Source organism: Dasypus novemcinctus, chromosome 8 (assembly GCF_030445035.2).
Source record: "Dasypus novemcinctus isolate mDasNov1 chromosome 8, mDasNov1.1.hap2, whole genome shotgun sequence".
Lineage (NCBI taxonomy): Eukaryota > Metazoa > Chordata > Mammalia > Cingulata > Dasypodidae > Dasypus > Dasypus novemcinctus.
The window spans coordinates 22,864,706-22,887,116 of record NC_080680.1 but is presented as its reverse complement, the minus strand read 5'-3'; the positions used below and the strand labels follow the sequence as shown (position 1 = coordinate 22,887,116).

At 36.5% G+C, this 22,411-nt stretch overlaps 1 protein-coding gene across 4 annotated transcripts in view; it reads right to left on the bottom strand.

The window, feature by feature from the left end:
• The window catches only part of AGTPBP1 (ATP/GTP binding carboxypeptidase 1), a 255,124-nt gene that overhangs the window by 216,761 nt on the left and 15,952 nt on the right, over window positions 1–22,411 (bottom strand). For 2 of the 4 annotated variants that reach the window (XM_058301576.2, XM_058301581.2), the window contains exon 2: window positions 17,644–17,708. The exons of the other annotated variants lie outside the window; for them this stretch is intronic. In XM_058301576.2, coding sequence (XP_058157559.1) covers window positions 17,644–17,675 — 32 coding nt within the window. In that variant the 5' untranslated portion in view covers window positions 17,676–17,708. The remainder of the gene's footprint in view (window positions 1–17,643; window positions 17,709–22,411) is intronic. 4 annotated transcript variants of the gene reach the window in all.

Here is a 22,411-nt window from a genome sequence, read left to right as displayed (position 1 = left end):
CCGGAGGTGGCAGAGATAGCTGACTAACTAGCCTAGCCCCTGAAAACTGTTAGAAGTCCAACTCGCCTGAAGGAAAGGGGGAGAGACAAGCCAGATAAGCTTCCAGAGCCTTTTTAACCTATAGAGAGGGTGTAACTCAGTGGAGGAATTCCTGCCTTGTATACAGAAGGCCCCTAGTTCAAGTCTCAGTACCTCTTAAGAGAAGGGATCCAGGAGTGATCCACTGAGTTATCAGGCACACAGCTAACACCTTTTAATAAGGAACTTATAGAATGAGATTCTGTTGTTTGTTTTAGGCTTTTATGGATCTGGGTTGTTAGTTTTTTTATCTTTTATTGGTACTTTTATTTTTTTCCTTTATTTCCTTCCCCAAAACTAGATACAGCACCTGCAGAGAACAGGCTGCCAGGTGATTAATTAATGAGCACCAGCTGAGAAGTCCCTAGGGACCTAAGAGGGAAAGCTGTTTTTCCAGGGTTGTTTTGTTGTTGTTGTTGTTTTTCTTATTTGTTGTCTTTTCCCTTTCTTTCCTTTTTTTCTTTTATTTTTTCAAACTGCTTTATTTCTTTTCTTTCCTTCATTTTTCTATCTTCTGACTTCTGTTTCCTTTTCTTTCCTTCTACCTCTTTTGTTTGGTCTTTTTTCTCTCTCTCTCTCTCACTTTTGTTGTTCCTTTTATTATCTTCTGTTTGGCCTTTTAATTCATTGTTTTTATTCTCTATTTGTCTCTTCTTTCACTTCTTCTATTCCACTTTTTTTTATTCTTACTCATTTGTGTATTTTATGATTTTTTACTCATTATTACTTATTTAGTTTCCTAGTTCTTGTACAGTTCCTCTTCTTTTTGTTGTTGCTGTTATACTACTATTCTTTTTCTCTTATCGATTTCCTTTTCTCTGGTCCTAATATTTTTTTCAAGGGAACACAGATAACTGCAAGGATATAGAATAAGAGGAACCAAGTATCAAAAAGGTACCTTACCACACACAAAGAAACAACAAAATAAAACCCTAGGATATGGCAGAAAGAGAAGCTACCCAACCAAATAAACCCATCAAGATAAACAAATGCCTAGACACCCACAAAAAATTACAAGCATACTAAGAAACAGGAAGACATGGCCCAGTCAAACAAACAAACTAAAAAAGCAGGAGGAGATGCAGAACATGAAATAACTAATCAAGGATGTCCAAACAAATATCATGACTCAACCTAATGAAGTGAAGGAAGAGATAATGGATATAAGACATGGGGAACATATTGAAGAAATTGTAAAGATACATAAAAAGATAACAGATCTGATGGTGATGAATGGCACAATGCAAGAAATCAAAAATACAATGGAAGCACAAAGCAGCACATTTGAGTGAGGGCAAAGGACCAGAATAAGTGATGTTGAAGACAGTACATCTGAAATCAAAAAGAGAGTAGAAAGGATAGATAAGAAGATAGAAAAAAAGCAGCAGGGACTTAAAGATTTGAACGGCAAAAAGAAATACACAAATAAACGCATTATAGGCATCCCAGAGAAGGGAAAGGGGGCAGAAGGAGTGTTAAAGGAAATAATGGCTGAAAACTTCCCAATCAACTCTTTTGATGGACATGGACATACATGTCAAGGAAGTGCATCACACCCTGAACAGTATAAATCCTAGCAGGCCTATCCCAAGACAAATGCTTATCAAATTGTCCAATGCTCAAGACAAAGAGAATACTGAAAGCAGTAAGAGAAAAGAGATCATCACATACAAGGAAGGCTCAATAAGAGTAAGTGCTGATTTCTCATCTGAAACCATGGAGGCAAGAAGGTAGTGGTATGACATAGTTAAAGTGCTAAAAGAAAAAGCTGTCAGCCAAGAATTCTGCATCCAGCAAAACTGGCATTCAAAAATGAGGTAGAGTTCAATATATTCACAGATAACAAAAATTAAGAGAGTGTATCAACAAGAAACTGGCAATTCAAGAAATACTAAAGGGAGTTCTTCAAGGTGAAAGGAAAAAACAGGAGAAAGGGTTAGAGAAGAGTATAGGAAGGAAGATCATTGATAAGAATAACTAAAAGGATTAAAAAAAAGAAATAAAAACAACATGACATATATAAACCTAAAGAAAATACGGCTAATGTAAGTAATGCCTTGACAGTAATAACAATGAATGTAAATAGATTAAACATTCCAATCAAGAGACACAGATTGGCAGAATGGATAAGGAAATATGATGCATCTATATGTTATCCACAGGAAGTTCACCTTAGACCAAGGGGCACAAGAAGGTAGAAAGTGAATGGATGGAAAACAATTTTACATTCAAACAACAACTAAAAAGGGTGGAAGTAGTTACTAATATAAGGAAAAATAAATTTTAAATGCAAAACTATTGTAAGAGGCAAAGAAGGACACTATATATTAATGAAAGAGGTAATTTATCAAGAAGAAATAAACGATAAATATTTATGCACCTAAACAGGGCATCTCAAAATACATGAGGCAAACATTCAAAAAACTAAGTGGAGAAACAGATGGCTCTACAATTATAGTGGGGAAATTAAATACACTATTATCACCATTAGACAGAACATCTCAGCAGAGGATCAATAAAAAAACAGAGACCTTGAATAATATGTTAGAATATCTAGCCCTAATAGACATATACAGAACATTACACCCAAATACAGCAGGATACACATTCTTCTTGAGCACATATAGATCATTCTCCAGGATAGACCACATGCTAGGCCACAGAACGACCCTCAACGAATTCAGAAAGACTGAAATTATACAAAGTACTTTATCTGACCACAATGGAATGAAGCTGGAAATCAAAGACATAACTGCACAACTGAAGGAACTAGAAAAAGAATAGCAAACTAATCCCAAAGCAAGAAGAAAGAAGGAAATAAAGATGAGAGCAGAGCTAAAGGAAATTAAATTAAGAAAGCACTAGAAAAAATTAACATAACTAAAATTTGCTTGAGAAGATTAATAAAATTGACAAACCCCAACCCTTAGCTAGAATAACAAAGAAAAAAGAGAGAAGATGCAAATACATAAAATAAGAAACAGGGAAGGGGTTATCACCACTGATCCCAAAGAAATAAAGAGTATCATAAGAGAATACTTTGAAAAATTGTATGCCAACAAGATGGATAACTCAGATGAAATGGACCAATTTCAAGAAACACACAAGCAGCCTACAATGATGAAAGAAGAAACTGAAGAACTCAACAAACTAACTACAAGTAATGAGATTGAATTATTCATCAAAAAGCCTCCCAACTAAGAGCACAGGACCTGATGGGTTCACAAGTGAATACCACCAAACATTCTGGAAAGAACTAACATTAATGCTGCTTAAACTCTTACAAAAAAAATAGAAGTAGAGAGAACATTGCCTAATTCATTCTATGATGCCAACTTCACCCTAATAACAAAGCTAAATAAAGACACCACAAGAAAGGAAAACTATAGACCTATCTCTCTAATGGAGCTGGATGCTAAAATCCTCAACAGAATACCTGCTAATCGTATTCAACAACACATCAAACAAATTATACACCATAATCTGTTCCCCACCTTAATTCCCCTGCCTGCCGGCCCTTAGTAACCTCTTTGCACTAGAGCCCTTTTTAGCAACAGCTTATGCTGCTGCCTCCCTTCACCCCTCCTCCCAGCCATTGTTATCTTCCCCCTCCAGCCGTTGCTGTTCTTCCCGCCAGTCCCGCCCACATTGCCAACTCATAATCTGCCTCCTTCCTTAGCCACTGTTTACCTCATAGCCATCTGCCTTTACCCACCTATCCACCATCACCCCGTAGCTAGCCCGCCCTCGCACTAACCCCTCCCCTACCCAGCACTATAAAACCAAGTGTACTTCCTCAATAAAGCAGACCTGCGCACAGCCCTTGTCTCCGTAGCGTTCTTCCACCGTGCTGCGCGTCCCCACCACACCTTGAGCCGCCTGCTGCTGGCTCAAAGGGCCCCTGGCCCCCCGGCAGCTTCCACTAAGCCAACTGAGCCCAGCCGTCCGCAATAATCAAGTGGGTTTCATCCCTGGTATGCAAGGACAGTTCAACAAAGGAAAATCAATCTATGTCATACACCACATTAAAAGGTTGAAAGAAAAATATCACATGTCTAATGATGCAGAAAAAGTATTTGACAAAATACAGCATCCCTTTTCTGATAAAAACACTTCGAAAGATAGGAATAGAAGGAAACTTCCTCAATATGATAAAGGGTATATATGAAAAACCCACAGTTAACATCATATTCAATGGTGAAATCCTAAAAGCTTTCTCTCTAAGATCAGGAACAAGACAAGGATGCCCACTTTCACAGCTTCTATTTAACATTGTGTTAGAAGTACTTGCCCGAGTACTTGGGTAAAAAAAGATGTAAGAGGCATACAAATTGGAAAGAAAGAAGTGAAAATTTCACTATTTGCAGATGACATGATCCTATACCTTGAAAACCCTGAGAAATCTACAACAAAGCTTCTAGAGCTTATAAATGAATTTAGTAAAGTGTCAGGATATAAGATCAACACGCAAAAATCAGTAGCATTTCTGTAACCAATAACGAGGAATTTAAGGAGAAAATCAGAAAAAATTCCATTTACAATAGCAACCGAAAGAATCAAAGAGCTAAGAATAAGCTTAACTAAAGATGGAAAGAACTTGTATGCAGGAAACTATACAACATTGTAAAGGAAATCAAGGAAGACCTAAATAAATGGAAGAATATTCCCTATTCATGGATTGGAAGTCTAAACATCATGAAGATGTCTGCCATACCCAAACTGAATTACAGATTTAATGCAATTCTAATAAAAATTGTAACAGCATTTTTTTACTGAATTGGAAAAGCTAACTATGACATTTATTTGAAAGGGCAAGGGGCCTCCAAATAGCCAAAGACATATTGAAAAAGAAAAATGAAATCAGAGGAATCACATAACCTGACTTTAAAACATACTACAGGGAAGCAGAAGTGTCTCAAGTGATTGAACTCCAGCCTACCACATGGGAGGTCCTGGGTTTGGTTTCCGGTACCTCCTGAAGAAGATGAGCAAGACAGTGAACTGGTGCAACAGGCGCAGCAAGCTGACGCAACAAGGAGAAACAAACATGAAAGACAATGAGAACAAAACAAAGCAAAGAGCTGAGGTGACTCAAGAGACTGAAAGCCTCTATCCCACATGCAAGGTCACAGGTTCAATTCCTCATGCCTCTGAAAGAGAAGATGAGCAGACACAGAGAGCACACAGCAAATGGACAGAGAGCAGACAGGAAGCACAAACAACAGGAAAGGGGGAGAGAATAAATAAACCTTTAAAAAAAATTACTACAAAGCCACAGTGGTCAGAATTTCAAGGTACTGGCTCAAGCATAGACATACTGACCAATGGAATCAAATATTGAGAGTTCTGATATAGATTCTCACATATACAGTCAACTGATATTCAACAAGGCCACCAACTGAAAAAAAAAGGCCTCTTCAACAAATGATGCATGGAGAGCTGGATATCCATATCCAAAGGAATGAGAGAGGAACGCCATCTCACACCCTACACAAAAATTAACTCAAGGGAAGCAGCTGTGACTCAGTCCACTGGGCTCTCATCTACCATATGGGAGGCCCTGGGTTCATGTCCCAGGGCCTCCTTGTGAAGGCAAGCAGGCCTGCACCAGTGGAAAGCTGACAGCTTGTGCCCACGGAGAGCTGACAGCCCACACACCCGCAGAGAGGTGACAGCCCACACCCTCATCCATTCACTTTCTACCTTCTTGTGCCCCGGGTCTAAGGTGACCTTCTTGTCACAGTACATACAAGACAAAAGATCTGACAGTGATGAGACATACAATGTCTAAAAATTCTTTTATTTCAAAAATTGTTTAAATTTTTTGTATTTTATTGGTTATTTTTTAAATTATTTCATTTTCTTAGTAACTTTATTCAGTTATTTTTGTAGGCTTCATTTTTGGAGAGGTTTTGGATCACAGAAGGGTCACAGCAGTGGCAGGAGAGGATGTCTGGTGTGGGGTGTCAGTGATGTGGGGATGCATGGGAAGGGGTTTACCTGGGCATGCCTCTAAGACATATGAGTAAGTTCAAGTGTTCATGGCACATTGTCTCAGTGGGTGGAGATCCACAAAATAATCTAAAGAACTTTGAATTGCTATTCTGCCATATTCTCTAATAGAATAGCAAGAATCCCCTGAGTGCAAGGGCAATGTCTAGTGAAGGAAGACAGACCATTATGCTAGGCCCTTGACAATGATGATTGTACCTATGAATCTTTTCTTGTGAAATTGACACTTGGCCTAGTATTATATATTGCCCAAGAGTTACCTCCTGAAAGCCTCCTTGCTGTTCAAATGTGGTCTCTCTCTAAGCCAAACTCAGCATATAAATGTACTACCTTGCCCCGGGCATGGGACAGGACTCCCAGGGATAGGCCTCCCTGGCACCGAGGGATAATTACCAAGTATCAACTAGCAATGCATCTGGAAAAAGGCTTTGACCAAAAGGGGGAACTAGGAAATACAAATGAGTTTTTATGGCCATGAGATTTCAAAGTAAGTCAGGAGGTCATTCCAGAGGTTACACTTATGCACATCAGCAGGATCTCATTGACTGCCACAGTAAACAGTGCTTCAAATAGCAGGTATCCTGAGAGCTTAGAGACATCCAGAAACTAAAAGCAGGGAATTCATCACCATTTCAGTGGGCCTTACTTTGGAATTTATGCTTCCTAGAGTAACAGTGTAACAGAGTTAGACTCATTTATAGGATCTCTATATATGGCTCTTCTGCCCCTTTTATTGGAACCTGTAATTAGCACTATACTTGATAAATATATATCCCAGAGACTTAAATCTATGGTCCCTCCATGTGTCAGGTGAACCCTGAATTTCAGCAGAGTTGCAACACCTATTCTCTTGGTCATTGGACTCACCCAGGACAACTAACAAGGCAATGATGATGGACATGGCCCAACCCAAGGAACAGAGACTGCCTGCAACTGCAAGCAAAACAGCTCCATAGGATCTAAGCTCCCTCTAAATAAGAAGCAGAGTAGGCATCACCATTCCAAAATCGTCAAGATTGGGGAATGAACAATAGACTAAAGTAGACATTATTATTCTATTACAGACTTATAATTCTAGCAATGGAAGATCTCTTATCATTAATGTTAAGGTTCTGAGGGATGGGAGAAGGTAGGTATAATATGGGGACATTTTCAGGACACTGGTTTTGTCCTGCATGACATTGCAGTGATGGATACAGGCCATTGTATATCTTGTCATAACTTATAAAAATGTGTGTGACAGAGTATAAACTACAATGTAAACTGTAGTCCATGGTTAGGAGCAGTGCTTCAATATGTGTTCATCAATTGCAACAAATGTACAACACTGAAAAAGAATGTTGTTAATGTGGGAAAGTGTGGGAGGGGGAGGGAGGGGGGCATATGGGAATCCCTTATATTTTTTATGTAACATTTATGTAATCTAAAACTTCTCTAAAAGTAAAAATTATAAAATAAAATAAAATAAAACCTAAGGTTCAAATTAAAAAAAAAATGAGATACCATTTCATACTCATTAGAATGGCTACAATTAAAAAAAAAAAACAGAAAACTGAAAGTATTGGAGAGGATGTGGAAAAACAAGAATGCTCATTCTTGCTGGTAGGCTTGTAAAATGGTGCAGCCACTGTGGAGGACAGTTTGGTAGTTCCTCGGGAACCTAGGTATAGAATACCATATGGCCCAGCAATCCTGCTACTAGGTATATATCCAGAAGAACTGAAAGCAGGGACTCGAACCAATATTTGCATAGTGTGTTTGTGTCAGCATTATTCATTACTGTCAAAAGATCAAAGCAACCCAAGTCATCATGAATGGATAAACAAAATGTAGTATATACACACAAAGGAATAGTATTTAATTATAAAACGGGAATGAAGTTCTGGTACATGAGAAACATGGATGAACCCTGAAGACATCATTTTGAGTGAAAGAAGCCAAAAAAAGGAGAACTATTGTATGTGCTCTGTGATATGAAATAATTAGAATAAGCAAACTCACAGAGTTGGAATCTACAATATAGATGGGGTGAAGATAGGGAATAAGAAGTTAAGGGGAAACGGACTTTGGCCCAGTGGTTAGGGCGTCCGTCTACCATATGGGAGGTCCGCAGTTCAAACCCCGGGCCTCCTTGACCGGTGTGGAGCTGGCCATGCGCAGTGCTGATGCGCGCAAGGAGTGCCGTGCCACGCAAGGGTGTCCCCCGCGTGGGGGAGCCCCACGCGCAAGGAGTGCGCCCGTGAGGAAAGCCGCCCAGCGTGAAAAGAAAGTGCAGCCTGCCCAGGAATGGCGCCGCCCACACTTCCCTGCCGCTGATGACAACAGAAGCGGACAAAGAAACAAGACGCAGCAAATAGACACCAAGAACAGACAACCAGGGGAGGGGCAGGATTTAAATAAATAAATCTTTAAAAAAAAAAAAAAAAAAAAGAAGTTAAGGCCTAAAATGTACAAAGTTCCTAATTGGAACAATGGAAATGTTTTGGTAATGGATGATTGTGATGGTAGCACAACATGGTGAATGTAATTAAGAGCACTGAAATATATATCTGAAGGTAGTTAAGGGGGGGAATTTTAAGTTATATCTATGTTACACTAGAATAAAATACTTTTTTTGAAAATTCATGGAACTGTAGAACACAAAGTGACCTCTGAGTTAAACCCTGAACTAGAGTTACTAGTACAATTATATAAGTGCGTTTTCACCAGTTGGAACAAATGTTACCACACTAATGCAAGATGTCAGTGGTGAGGTGGTTAATGGGAATCTTGTATTTTATGCATGATTGTTTTGTAAACCCACAACTTCTCTAGTAAAACATAGAAAGAACTGGCACAAATATTTTAAATTGACAGGGAAGGATATTAAAGCAGTTATTATAACTGTATTACATATGTGCCAAAACTTAAGTAATAACATCGAAAATAAAAAAAAGACACAAATCAAACTACATCTAAAGGGAAAAATACATTGCATGAGTTTAGCGGAAGATTCAACATTTCAGAGGAAAAAATAAATGAACTTGAAGATATCATAATAAATGCTATCCAAAATGAAACAGAGACACAAATAAGAATTAAGGGGGGGAAAAAATTAAGAGTAGTGAACCATGGAATAACTTCAAGGAAACAAATATATTTGTAATTGAAGTTCCAAGGATAGGAGAGAGGTGGGGGGAGAAAAAAAGTGTTTTAAAAATGGCCAATAGGGAAGCAGACTTGACCCAATGGATAGGGTGTCCGCCTACCACATGGGAGATCCGCGGTTCAAACCCTGGGCCTCCTTGACCCATGTGGAGCTGGCCCATGTGCAGTGCTGATGCACACAAGAAGTGCCATGCCATGCAGGGGTGTCCCCTGCATAGGGGAGCCCCACATGCAAGGAGTGCACCCGGTAAGGAGAGCCGCCCAGCGCGAAAGAAAGTGCAGCCTGCCCAGGAATGGCGCCGCACACACAGAGAGCTGACTCAGCAAGATGACCCAACAAAAAGAAACAGATTCCCATGCCACTAACAACAACAGAAGTAGACAAAGAAGAACACAGCAAAATGGACACAGAGAACACACAACTGGGGGGAAAGGGGAGAGAAATAAAATAAATAAATCTTTAAAAAAATTTTTTTAAATGGCCAATATTTTTCCTATTATGATAAACTGTACAGCCAAGAAGCTCAATAATCCACCAGTAAAAGAAATATGAAGAAAACTACAGCAAGGTACATCATAATCAAAATGCCTAAAACCAGTTATAAAAAGAAAATGTAAAAAAGCAGCCAGATGAAAAAAAGACAGATTACAACAAAACAAAGGTAACTTTTCTCTTCAGAAAAAGAGCAGGTCATAAGACAAAGGAGTAATATGGTATTTACATCTCTTCAAAAGGTAATCTGGGACATGACTCCTGGGATGAGCCTCTCAAGCACCAATTAGTAATGCAACTGGAAAAAGACCTTGACCAAAAGGGGGAAATGGTTAAAAAAAAAAAAAAAAAAAAGAGTGTATATGGCTAAGAGACTTCAAAGTGGGCTGGGAGGTCATTTGAGAGGTTATGCTTATGCATATGTCAGCAGGATCTCTTTGACCACCAAAGTAGATACTACTCAAAATAGCAGGGCTCCTGAGAGCTCTGGAAACATCCAGACACTACAGTCAGGGAAGATAGCTCAGGAGTTTGGTGCTTTTCCTGTGAGCCCTACTTTGGAATCTATGCTCCTCAGAATGACAGACTCAGTTGTGGCTTCCCTACACATGGGTCTTCTGTCCTTCTATATGAACCTATAATTAGTACTAGAGTTGGTAGGTGTAGGTCCACGAGACTTAAATCTTTGGGCTGTCCAGGTGCCAGCTGGGCCCTGAGCCTCAATGGAGTTGCAACACCTACTCTCCAGTTCATTGGTCTCACCCAGGACAACTAACTTAGAGGTGATGATGGATAACTACCCTACCAAGGAACCGAGACAGTCTACAACTGCAAGCAAGACAGTCCCATCCATCAGCCCTATGGGATGACAGCCCCTCTCTCAATTAATAGTTGGAGTGGACATCACCATTCCAGAATCTGCAGGATTGGGGAATGAACTAAGGACTAAAGTAGACTTACTGGTTGGTATTCTACTACAGATTTATTGTGATTCTAGTAATGGAAGAAATTATATCATTGATATGGAGGCAGTGGCCACTGGAGGTTCTGAGGACAGGGGGAGGGAAAATCAGGTATAATATAGGGCCTTTTTTGGGACCTGGAAATTGTCCTGAATGCCACTGAAACAACAGATACAAGCCATTATAAATCTTGCCATAACCTACAGAATTGGGTGGGAAAGAGTATAAACCACAATGTAAACATTAATCCACACATAGTAGCAATGTCCCAAAATGTGTTCATCAATTGCAATGAATGTACCTCACTAATAAAGGATGTTGTTAATGTGGGAAAATGTGGGAGATGTGGGGAGAGATGCATATGGGAATTCCCCAATATTTTTTGTGCCATTTGTATAATCTAATAATTTTTTTTAAATAATATTACATACATTTTTTTTTAATAAAGGCAATTAAATGGGGAGTTAATGCTTGATAGTTACAGAGTTTTTATTTGGGGTGATTCTGGAAAAGTTTTGATAATGGATGGTGATAACCATAACAACATTGTGAATGTAATTAATGCCACTTAATTCTATACTTGTAAGTGGTTAAAATGGGAAAATTTATGTTCTATATATGTTTCCACAATAATTTTTTAATTGACTGTTTAAAAAAAAGCAATAACAAAGACCATATGTAAAAGTAAGCATATGACAATAATAGCACAAAGATCAGGAGGGGAGAAAAGGAAGTATACTGTTGGAAGATTTTTATACTATGTAGGAAGTAAAAGACCACTTGAAGATAGACTGTGATAAGTTAGATTATCTACACTATACACCCTACAGAAACCATTAAAATCATAAAAATAAAGAATTATAGCTAATAAGGTGCTAATAAGACAACAAAAGAAATAAAATGGAATCAGAAAAAAATCTAAATGGTCTGAAACCCTGAATTAAAAGACAAAGATTGGCTGACTGTATAAAAAAGCAAACCCAATGCATGCTGCCTACAAGAAACTGACTTTAAATATAAAGTCAGAAATATGCTAAAAGGAAAAGGAAAAAAATACATCATACTAACACTAATCAATAGAAAGCTAGAGTGGCTACATGAACGTCAGACAAAGTAGATTTCAGAGAAAAAAATATTATCAAAAATAAGGGTCATTTCATATGATTAAATCATTGCGAGGACATAATGATCCTAAATCTATATTCACCTCAAACAGCTTCAAAACATATGAAGCAAAAGCCAGTAGAGCTACAGGAAAAACAAGCGAATTCACAATAATATTCAGAGATTTCAATATCCCTCTCTCTATAACTAATAGGACAAGCAGACAGAAGATGAATAAGAATATAGAATATCTGAATAATACTATCAACCAACTTGACCTAACTGACATTTATAGAATCCTCCACCCAATAAACTCTTCTCAAGTTTGCATGGAATATTTACCAATATAGACCATATTCAGGTCCTAAAATAAGGCTAAATAAATTTCAAAAGATTCAAGTAATGCAAAGTATGCTCTCTAACCACAACAGAATTAAACCAAAATCAATAAAAATCCTTGGAAACTCTCCTAAATATTTAGAAGCTAAATAATGCACTCGTAAATAACACATGAACCAAAAAATGCAAAAGGGAAATTAGAAGGTATTTTGAACTGCATTAAAATGAAAATACAACATGAGAATTAGTGAGATGTCACAAAAGCAGCACTTAGGGAGAAATTTATAGCATTAAATGCTCATTTTAGAAAAGAAGAAATGTCTCAAATCAATTACCTCAGCTCCCAACTTAAGAAATAAGAGAACAAAAGAAACTCAAAATCCAAAGAAGTCAGGAAATAAAGATCAAAGTATAAATTTTTAAAAAAATAGACAACAGAAAAACCATAGAGAAAAATCAATGAAACCAAAAGCTGGTCACTGATAACAGCATCAAAAGATCTGAAACAGGGATAAATCTGACAAATGATGTGAAAGACCAGTATACTGAAAACTGCAAAACACTGCTGGAGGAAATTAAAGACAACCTACATTAAAAAAAGATATCCTGTGTTAAAGGGTAAGGAGACTCACTACTGTTAGTATGCCAGTTCTCTCCAAACTCATCTAAAGAGTAAAGGCAATCCCAATCAAAGTCCCAGTAGGCTATTTTGTAGAAATCATCAAGCTAATGCTAAATTCATTTCAAAATGCAAAGAACTTCAAATAGCCGAAAAAGAACCAAACTTGGGAAGGAACACTACCTGATTTCAAGGCTCATTATAGGCTACAGTATCAAGGCAGTGTGGGATTGGCACAAAGACAGACAACTAGACCAATGGATCAAAAGAAGTCCAGAAAGACACCCACACATTTTTAACAAAGGTGCAAAAGCAATTCAGTAGAGGAAAAATAATCTTTTCAACAAACAGTGCTGGAATGATTTGATATCAATATGAAAAAAAAAGACAGTGAACTTCGATCCACACTTTGCACCATTCACAAAAATTAACTCAGAATGGATCATAGACCTAAACGTAAAATACAAAGCTATAAAACTTCTAAAAAATAAAGCATTGGTGAAAACTTTGTCAAGCTTGGGGTAGGCAAATATTTCTTAGATATAACTCTAAAGCAGGGGTTCTTAACCTTTTTTGTTCTATGGACCCCTTTGCCAGTCAGGTGAAAACCATGGATCCCTTAGTAAGTCCACACTGTACTGAGTATTATTTAATAAATATACCAAACCTGCCCCAACACATCCTCAAAAGAAAAAGGTTTTTTTGAACTTCAATTCAAGCTCATGGACCCCTTATTAAGAACCCCTGCTCTAACAGCATAATCCAATAAAAGAACCAATTAACCTCATCCAAATAAAAACTTCTACTCTTTGTAAAATTCTATTTAGAAGATGAAAGGATATGCCACAGGCTAGGAGAAAATGTTTGTAATTCATATAGCTGATAAAGGACATGAATCAATAATATATAAAGAACTTTCAAAACTCAATAATAAGAAAATGAACACTCCAATTTTAAAAAGACTTGACCAACTAAAATACACTGGAGGCAAATAAGTACATGAAAATCTGCTCAACATCATCAACCATTGAGACATGTAAATTAAAATCACAATAAGATACCACTGCATTCCTTTTAGAATGCCTGAAAGTTAAAAAGAATGATCACACAAGTGTTAGAATGTAGAAGAACTAAAACTCTCACATGCTGCTTAAGGGAACATAAAGGGCACAAACTCTTCGGAAAAGAGATTGTTGACAATTTCCTAAAAAGTTAAACATGTATCTATCATATGATTCAGTCATTCCACTCCTAGGTATTTAGCCAAGTGAAAGAAAGCATATGGCCATACAAAACTTATACACAAATATTCATAAAAGTCTTATGTGAAATAGCCAAAAAATGGAAACAACTCAAATATCCAAAAGTTAAATGGAGACGCAAATTGTGGTATACAATGGAATACTACTCAACAATAAAAATATGCTATATGATTGATACATACTACAAATAAATGAAATCTCAAAATAATTGTGAAATCTCAAAATAATAAATGAAAGAAGCCAGACCCAAGCCCCATCCCATAAAAAAGAAGACAGAAAGTGTATGGTTCCATTTATGTAAAATTCTTAAAAAACAAACTCAAGTAATATAGACAGCAGATCAGTGGTAGTCAGGGCTGGGGGGTGGGAGCAGGTCAGGAAGGATTATAAAGGGACATTAGGAAATGTTTGTGTGTGATGGATATTTTCATGATTTTGATTGAATTGATGGTTTCACAGGTATACACAGGTTAAAAATTATCAAATTGTATACAGTAAGTGCATGAAGTTCATTGTATGTTGATTTACCTCAAAAAAACTATTTTACTGATTATATGTGGCCTTAAGAAATAAAGGTATAGCAGATAAGGCAGAACCTAAACAGGAGTGGTTGGAGAGTATGAAATATGTAGATTGTATTTATAAACTATTTCAAAATTCCAGGTTTTAAGAAAATCAGATTTTTCAAAAACGGGCAGTACCAGAACAGCAGAGTCTCAATAGTGGAGAGCCCGTATCATGTTTAAATGGTAAGGAATGGAAGGGTTAAAGTTCAGGTCAAAGAATAATTATTAAAAGACCCTGAGAAGGAAGGAGGGGGTAAAATCTAGAACAGAGGTGATATCATTGGTTCTTAACAAGAAAGAGGACACATCCTCTGTTGCAGTAGATAATAGGAGATAAGCAGGGGATGGAATCAAATGAAGGAAAATATGTAAATCGGTCAAAGACATATGAGGACAATAGATCTATTATCTCTATGACATATGAAGGAAGGTCACTTGCTGAGTGTGTGTATGGGATACATGTGAGTATTTCAAAGGACTGAAGGATGTAAAGAAAGCATAACAAAGTCATTACAAAGATGGGGGAAAATGAACTTTCCAGGGAATCATAGTAATAAGATAACTGGGCTCATTTCAAGTTGATGATCAACAATTTTTAGTGATGTCATCAAGTTAGCTCATCCTTCAACCTCTTCATTTGCTCAAAGGTTTATCCAGGGAAGAGACTGTCAAAAAAGTGATGGAAAAAGGGAAAGCAGAGTAAAGACATTTCAGGTATTTGCAAAAGTGTTTAATGAATGACAGTGAATTCTATACTGGATCAGAGAGGAGGAGATGAGTGAGAAAAAATAAAAGATTAAAACTCTGGGTGAGACAGAACTCTTACAGTATAGATATGTGGGATATAAAAATAAGAATACAATTGGAGAATCAAGTCTGAAGTAATACAGTGAAATGATAGTCTTTCTGGTGATAACATCTAGGGCATGACCATGCTGATGGAGAAGAAAAATCCTCATCTCTTCAAACTTACTAGACTTATTTGATTTAAATTACCACCTACTCACACGGTCATTAAATGTGCCAATCTAGTCCATACAGTCCCTGTAACTCAGCAAATATCAATATTCCACCACCCTATAAAAGTCAGAAATCCTCAAGCCAGGATTGATAGGCAGGATTGATAGGCCATTTTCAAGTCCATATCACACAATAAACACCAATTGATGAGTATCTTATTTTCTAACTCTACCTCATACTTTAATACTTTACTTTGTAGTGGTTAAATCACATAATGCATTTGTTTATATATTCTCTTCTCAATCAGCTTACAAGTTTTGTATAAAAACAGATTAGGGCTCATTAATTTTTTTCAGAATATACCAAACATCCATTTTCTGCAAAGCATTGTATTAAGCGTTATATTTAAGCTTCTTTTCTACTCTCACAGATTTAGTACTGAGCTAGACACATGAAAGTATTCAACAGATACTTCGTGGTTAAGAAATAAATCACAAAGGGCAAAAGAAGAAATAATTCAAAGAGAGCATCTATAGAAGTCTCTGGAAATAAGGAAAGTATATAATAAATTTTCTCTGGAAACAGTATGTTTTAATCAAGTCTGATTACAGAATAAAAGACTTTAGGACAATACCTGGAAGTATTATTTTTCCCCTTCTTAGACCCCTAGAAGATACTCTGTGAGTTCTTATACACAGCCTCGATCTACCACACTATAAGGGGAAAAAAAGATTTTTGAACCCTTTTCTATCTATCTAAATTCACTTAATTGTATTCAGCTTTCTTCACAGGGGGATGTAGTAAGTATTACCGGAAATTATAATTTCCTTTTGAAGATTATCTACAGTGATCACAATTTAGTTAGCCTAAAACAGTAACCCAAATAATAACTTTCCAGAGAAATCTATTTCAGGAGGGAAAAAAATTAAAACTGATCTTAGGAACCAGAGGTTTTCAAACTATAAGTGACTTCACATTCTTAGGAAGAATTATCTAGTAATTTTACTTAAAACAGTAAAAATAGCATTACTTATTTGACCTGAACTGAAAAGTAAGGGTGATACTACTGTTTACAACACAAACCAATGCCTATTTCCTTTTACACAGAAATAACAAAAGCACTTGAACAATAAAATGTGTTATTATAATGTATTACATATATATTCATGTTACATAACTGGAAAACCGAACAATTTAAGAACAAATCTTATCTATATAAACTGTTTACATTTCATTATAAAACAGATTTAAAGCATATCTATAAATGCAAACACACATACACAATACAATAGTACTATAAGTAGCAACTTTCATTATTTTTACTAACAAGCTATCATTTGCTGAGCTGGCCAGGAAATATTTAATCTTCCCAACCTTGTCATCACAGCACTACTATTAAACTTATTTTACAGATGAAAAAGCTGAGACTTAAAAAGGTTAAGCAATTTGTTCAAGGATGTATAGTATATAACTAGAAACATTCCAAAATGGAATCAATCAAATTCATCTTACTTTTAACTGAAACGGCCTGTAGTAAAACCAATGGTAAGATAATGTCCTAGTATATATGAGTTTTAATAGAGATGATATAAGGTGCTTTAACTCAGGAGTAAGCTAACTTTTTCTGTAAAGGGCAAGAAAGTAAATATTTTAGATACTGCAGAGCATATAGTCACAACTACTCAACTCAGTCACTGCAGTGGCAAAAGCAGAAATAGACAATATGTAAATGGATGTATATAGCTATTTTTTATTTTCAATGTTTTTATTATAAATAAATAATAAAACTTGATAAACACTGAAATTTGAATTTCATATAATCTTCATGTGTCACAAAATAGAATTTTTCCTTTGATTTTTTTTTTTTTCACCATTTAGAAATGAAAAATCACACCTAGCTCATAGGCCACACAAAAAAGGGATTTGGTCAGTTTGCTGACTCCTGCTTTAACTGAAAAGTTAAACAGTAAATATTAATAAAAAATATATAATATACTATTATTTAAACATAAATAATATTTTTAAAGTAATGAGTTTTAAATAATCACTTCATGTATTATTTCTGGTAATTCTTATATATTGGTATTTAAAATCACAATACCTTTTCTCTGATACCACTTTTAACTTGCTCATCTTGAGTTACTTCATTTCATCATTGCAGATAATCTAAAAGAAAAATGTTAATGATATTAAACACATTTTGTTTTCTATACATTAAATGTCATTAAGGCCATACTACTTGTGAATGTAATTAATGCCAGTGAATGCTACACTTAAAAATTGTTAAAATGGGAAATTTTATTATATACGTTTTTCTACAACTTAAAGGAAAAAAAAAGACCATACAACTGAAAGTTCCTTATTATGGGCAACACGAGATAACACTGGAAACCAAAAGAGACGGTTTGAGCTACATGTGCTTCTGGCAGGTCACTATTAAATAACTTAAAATCAGCCAGTGAAATATTATCAGAATCCTAAAGTTATAAAAATGCAGATAACAAACATAACACAGTTTACAATCTAATGTTAAGGTTTCTTCTGAGACAGTTCAAAGTATCCTTCCTGTTCTCTAGTAATACACTTTTAAAATACTAAACCCACCAAAGCATCCTGTGACTGACTAGTGCACTTACTGTCCACTACTCACACAGTAATGAAATACTAGTAGATATGTATGACTATTCTATATGAGAACATATCTAAATTCATTAATAAATTGTTTAGAGTAAAAAGCTTATATAGCATCTTATTTTAATACTTAAGCACATTTTCATTCAACTATTAATAAGAGTCTTCAAAAAGTACACATTCTACATCTTAAAACAATCTTAAATCTTAATTCACATTTATAATTTTTTAGATAATTTTGCAACTATTCACTAAAAAATTCTGAATATCTTTTAATTTTATATATCAGTGCTGACTGAAGCAGAATTTTGTGGCATCACTAAAAAGTAAATCAATTACTGCCAATTCAACAAATTCATCACAAACCTATGCAATACTTAGTAATAGTGTATTTAAAGGACAAATAAAAACATACAAAAGAGCAGACTTCAAATTGTTTTAGCGTTAGAAGACACAGGTATTTTGGGATGTTTTCATTCAATTACAAAGAATTTTACTTCAACAAATACATGTGACTTTTTCATTTTTTTCCTCTCAATAAACACATACTTCAAATTATGTACAAAAATTACATGAATTGTTTTTAATGTGAGTGTAGTTAACAGCACTGAATTATACATGTGAATGTGGTTAAAAGGGGAAATTTTAGGTTATATATATGTCACTAGAATAGAAGTTAAAAGATAATACATAGGACTGTACAACTCAGTGAACACTATGTAAACTATGGACTATAGTTAATAGTACAATTATAAAAATGTTCTTTCATTAATTAAAACAAATGTACCATACTAATGAAAGGTGTTAATAATAGGGTGGTATATTGGGGAAAAAATACACTCTAATGTAAACTACGGACTACAGTTAATAATAAATTAAATTAATTAAATTCTTTCATCAATTATAACAAAAGTACCACACTAATGTGTAAAAAGTGTTAATAATGGGGGGAAGTATATGGGAATACTGTATTTTTTTTTACATGACTTTTCTGTAAACCTACAACTTCTCTAATTTAAAAAAACTGAAAAATTAAACAGGAAAAAAAAAACAAGAAATGTTGAATGTTAAATATTCTTTATTTGACTCTTTTCTAAAAAGACTACCAAGTCAAAATAGTTTCCCAATTTCCAAATTAATCTAGAATTATTATATATCAGACTTTAAGTCACTTACTTGTTGACTCATATGGCTTTCTCTAAAGGTGTTATAGACTAGCGATATCGACCAGACTCAGACTCTGAATAAAGTTCTAATTGAGAGCTTTATTAGCCACACAGCAACTGCCTCATCCTACGCAAAGAAGAGAGCAGCCCTGAGTCGCAGGGGGGAGTTTGCCTATATAGGCTTTTAGGTTGGGGGGGGGAGGGGCAATAGCTCAGCAAGTAAGCGCGTACAGAAGCAGGTGTTTGTGGTTAATCAAGCGCTGGGAATTCTATCAGGGGAGACAAGCAGTCGGGGAGTTCTTGTTGTTTACAAGAGTCTGGGTCAGGTCGGTCTTTTGGCAGGGGCTGAGGAGACTTTCTACAGGAGGAGGCCTTGAGATAAGGTTTTACAGTCAAGCAAGCTTGTTACAGAAGCAAGATATAGGCAGTTACGGGGCTGTGGAATTTTCCTCTCGGGTGGGGGTGGTCACAGGCTCCTACTTCTCCACAAAGGTATCTTAACAACACATCTCATGAATAGAGTTGATAAGAGCTGAAAAGATTAATATTGAGCACTTATATCAGAGGCAATCCTATTTCAGGAGTTAAGAAATAATTCAAACATCCAGCTGACACAGTGTGACACAGGTATTTCTCTCCTCTCCCTCCCAGAAATGGTTTAAAATAGATAATAAAGAAAGAATGTGTGAAGCAGACATGGCTTAAGCAACTGAACTCCTGCCTACCACATGGGAGATCCCAAACTGGGTTCCCAGTGCCTAAAGAAGATGAGCAAGACAGAGAGCTGACGCAACAAGATTATGCAACAAGGAGGTACACAGAGGAAACACAAAGAGAAAGACAACAAAGCAGGGAGCTGAGGTGGTTCAAGCGACTGAGTGCGACTCTCCCACATGGGAGGTTCCAGATTCAGTTCCTGGTATCTCCTAAAGAGAAGACAGGCAAACACAGAGAGCATACAGTGAATCGACAGAGAGCAGACAGCAAGCACAAACAACGGGGGGGGGGGGGGGGGGGGGGGATAAATATGTCTTTTAAAAACAGATAAAAAAAGAATGTTATGTTTAACTCGACAAAAATAAATTTAAGGAGGGGAGGAGAAGATTAGAAAGGGAAGAGGGAGCCACTCTGCCCAGAAGAACCCAGGAAAGGGCAAGACTCAGAAACGCCAAAGACAGCATAGAAGAGACTGAGAAATAACGCATTTTGTAATTGCAAATAACTTCCTATGGCTTCAATACCTCCATGCCCCATCACTGTGGAAAATGCTCAACAGACAGGCATTTAAGCCCTGGTAAATAATGAGAGAAATTTTCACTAAAGAAACTGACAACCTCATGTAACTCTGCAGTCTAGGACCTGAAAGTCCTTCAAAGAAAAAGCCAGCTCTAAAGCCCATTACCCTGAGGCTAAACAAGTATGTGCCCTACATAGTCTCAAAGTCCACTTTTTATTGCTGAAGCCTAAGGCCAGAGCTTCCCCAGGTAAAGGGAAAACCTCTCTTCTGTGCAAGTTTGTGCTCATTACGGTATGGTATAATAGAAAGAGAAGGCATCTAATAGCAGAAGTGTTGGATGTCAAAAGTTTGTGGTATTGCCAGGCAAATGTGACAAAGCAAAGGAGAGGCAAAAAAGTTAAGAGTGTATGCAAGCTGATCATGGAATTTAAGTATAATTTACAGATTCTTCTTCACTGGATCATTTTCATCACCATATAATCATGCTGTTATTTCTATCTCTTAGAGGAAAAAAATTTCTTACTCCCCACGTCCCCAATCCAGCTACTGGATTCAAGTAAAGTGTTGGTTATATTTTCTTCACTTGGCCATACTGTTTTCTCTGCTTACCTCACTGGCCACTCTTACTATGTTTCCTTTACGACAACGCCAAAGGGACAGAGTTCTTATCCTTTTCTAACTAACTACAGTTTCTTCCTTAGTGATCTCTTCCAGTCTCAAAATTACTCAACATCTCTATATGGATCTCTATGAGAAATAATATGAGAAACTCAACATATCTAAAACTTCCCTTCCAACCTGCTCCACCCTCAGCTTTCCCCATATGAGCTAAAGCAATCCTCTCTCTCCAATTGCTCAGTCCCAAAATCTTAGCTTCATCCTTGACTCCTGTCTTACATCCTATCTAATAGGAAATCCTGATGGATGTACTTTGAAAATATATCCAGAATCTGATCACTGCATCACATCTACTACCACCACCCTGGTCCAAGCTACTGTTGGTCTCTTTCCTCTTATCCCTGCTCCCCTATAGTCAATTCTTAACACAACAGCCAAAGTGATCCTTTAAAAAAAAAAAAAAACCTTAGGTAGATCTAGACAGCACTCTGCTCAAAATCCCAAATTTCAGTATATATCCTACTGTTAAAAGGTATATTTAGAAACAATATTCCACATGCACTCCACAGGGTGACACACAAGGGTCTCTTGGGGACAATGGGAACCACAATGTTAGCTATTCAGATTAGTCAATCCTACTAACATGATCACAGATATCCATACTGAGGCTAGCTCTTCTCCTATCTCAACTGCCAACCTCCATGACACTAGTTATAACCTATACATGTCTCCTCAGTGCCCGAGGCAACTCTTGTCTCAAATTAGACAAAACACTGTATTATGAATACCACCAAAACAAATACAGCAACCTCCCTATCAACTTAAGAAATGCCCAGAGATAATTAATGTGCACTTCAATATTATAATCAAGAAGCCTGTAATTGGTGCAATCAAATCAAGACTGTGATCATACAGTCAAAACCAACAAATCCTATGGGATTATAAAGATACAAATAAAGCTCTTATTGATTGCTGGGAAGATAAAAAATATAATCCCCTCCAATAATATATGCCTGCACAAATAATGGCCTCTTTTCCTATCAATTACAATGATGTCCTTCCACCACCAGTATAAACTTCACTTATTACAGCAGAAAGGAACTGCACCAAATGGTCAGTGATACAATGCCATGGACTTCCTCTTTATCCACTAATGAATGTTTTCAGGTACGGTCATGCACACAACATAGTATCCCCTGGGCTAAAGACAGTATCTA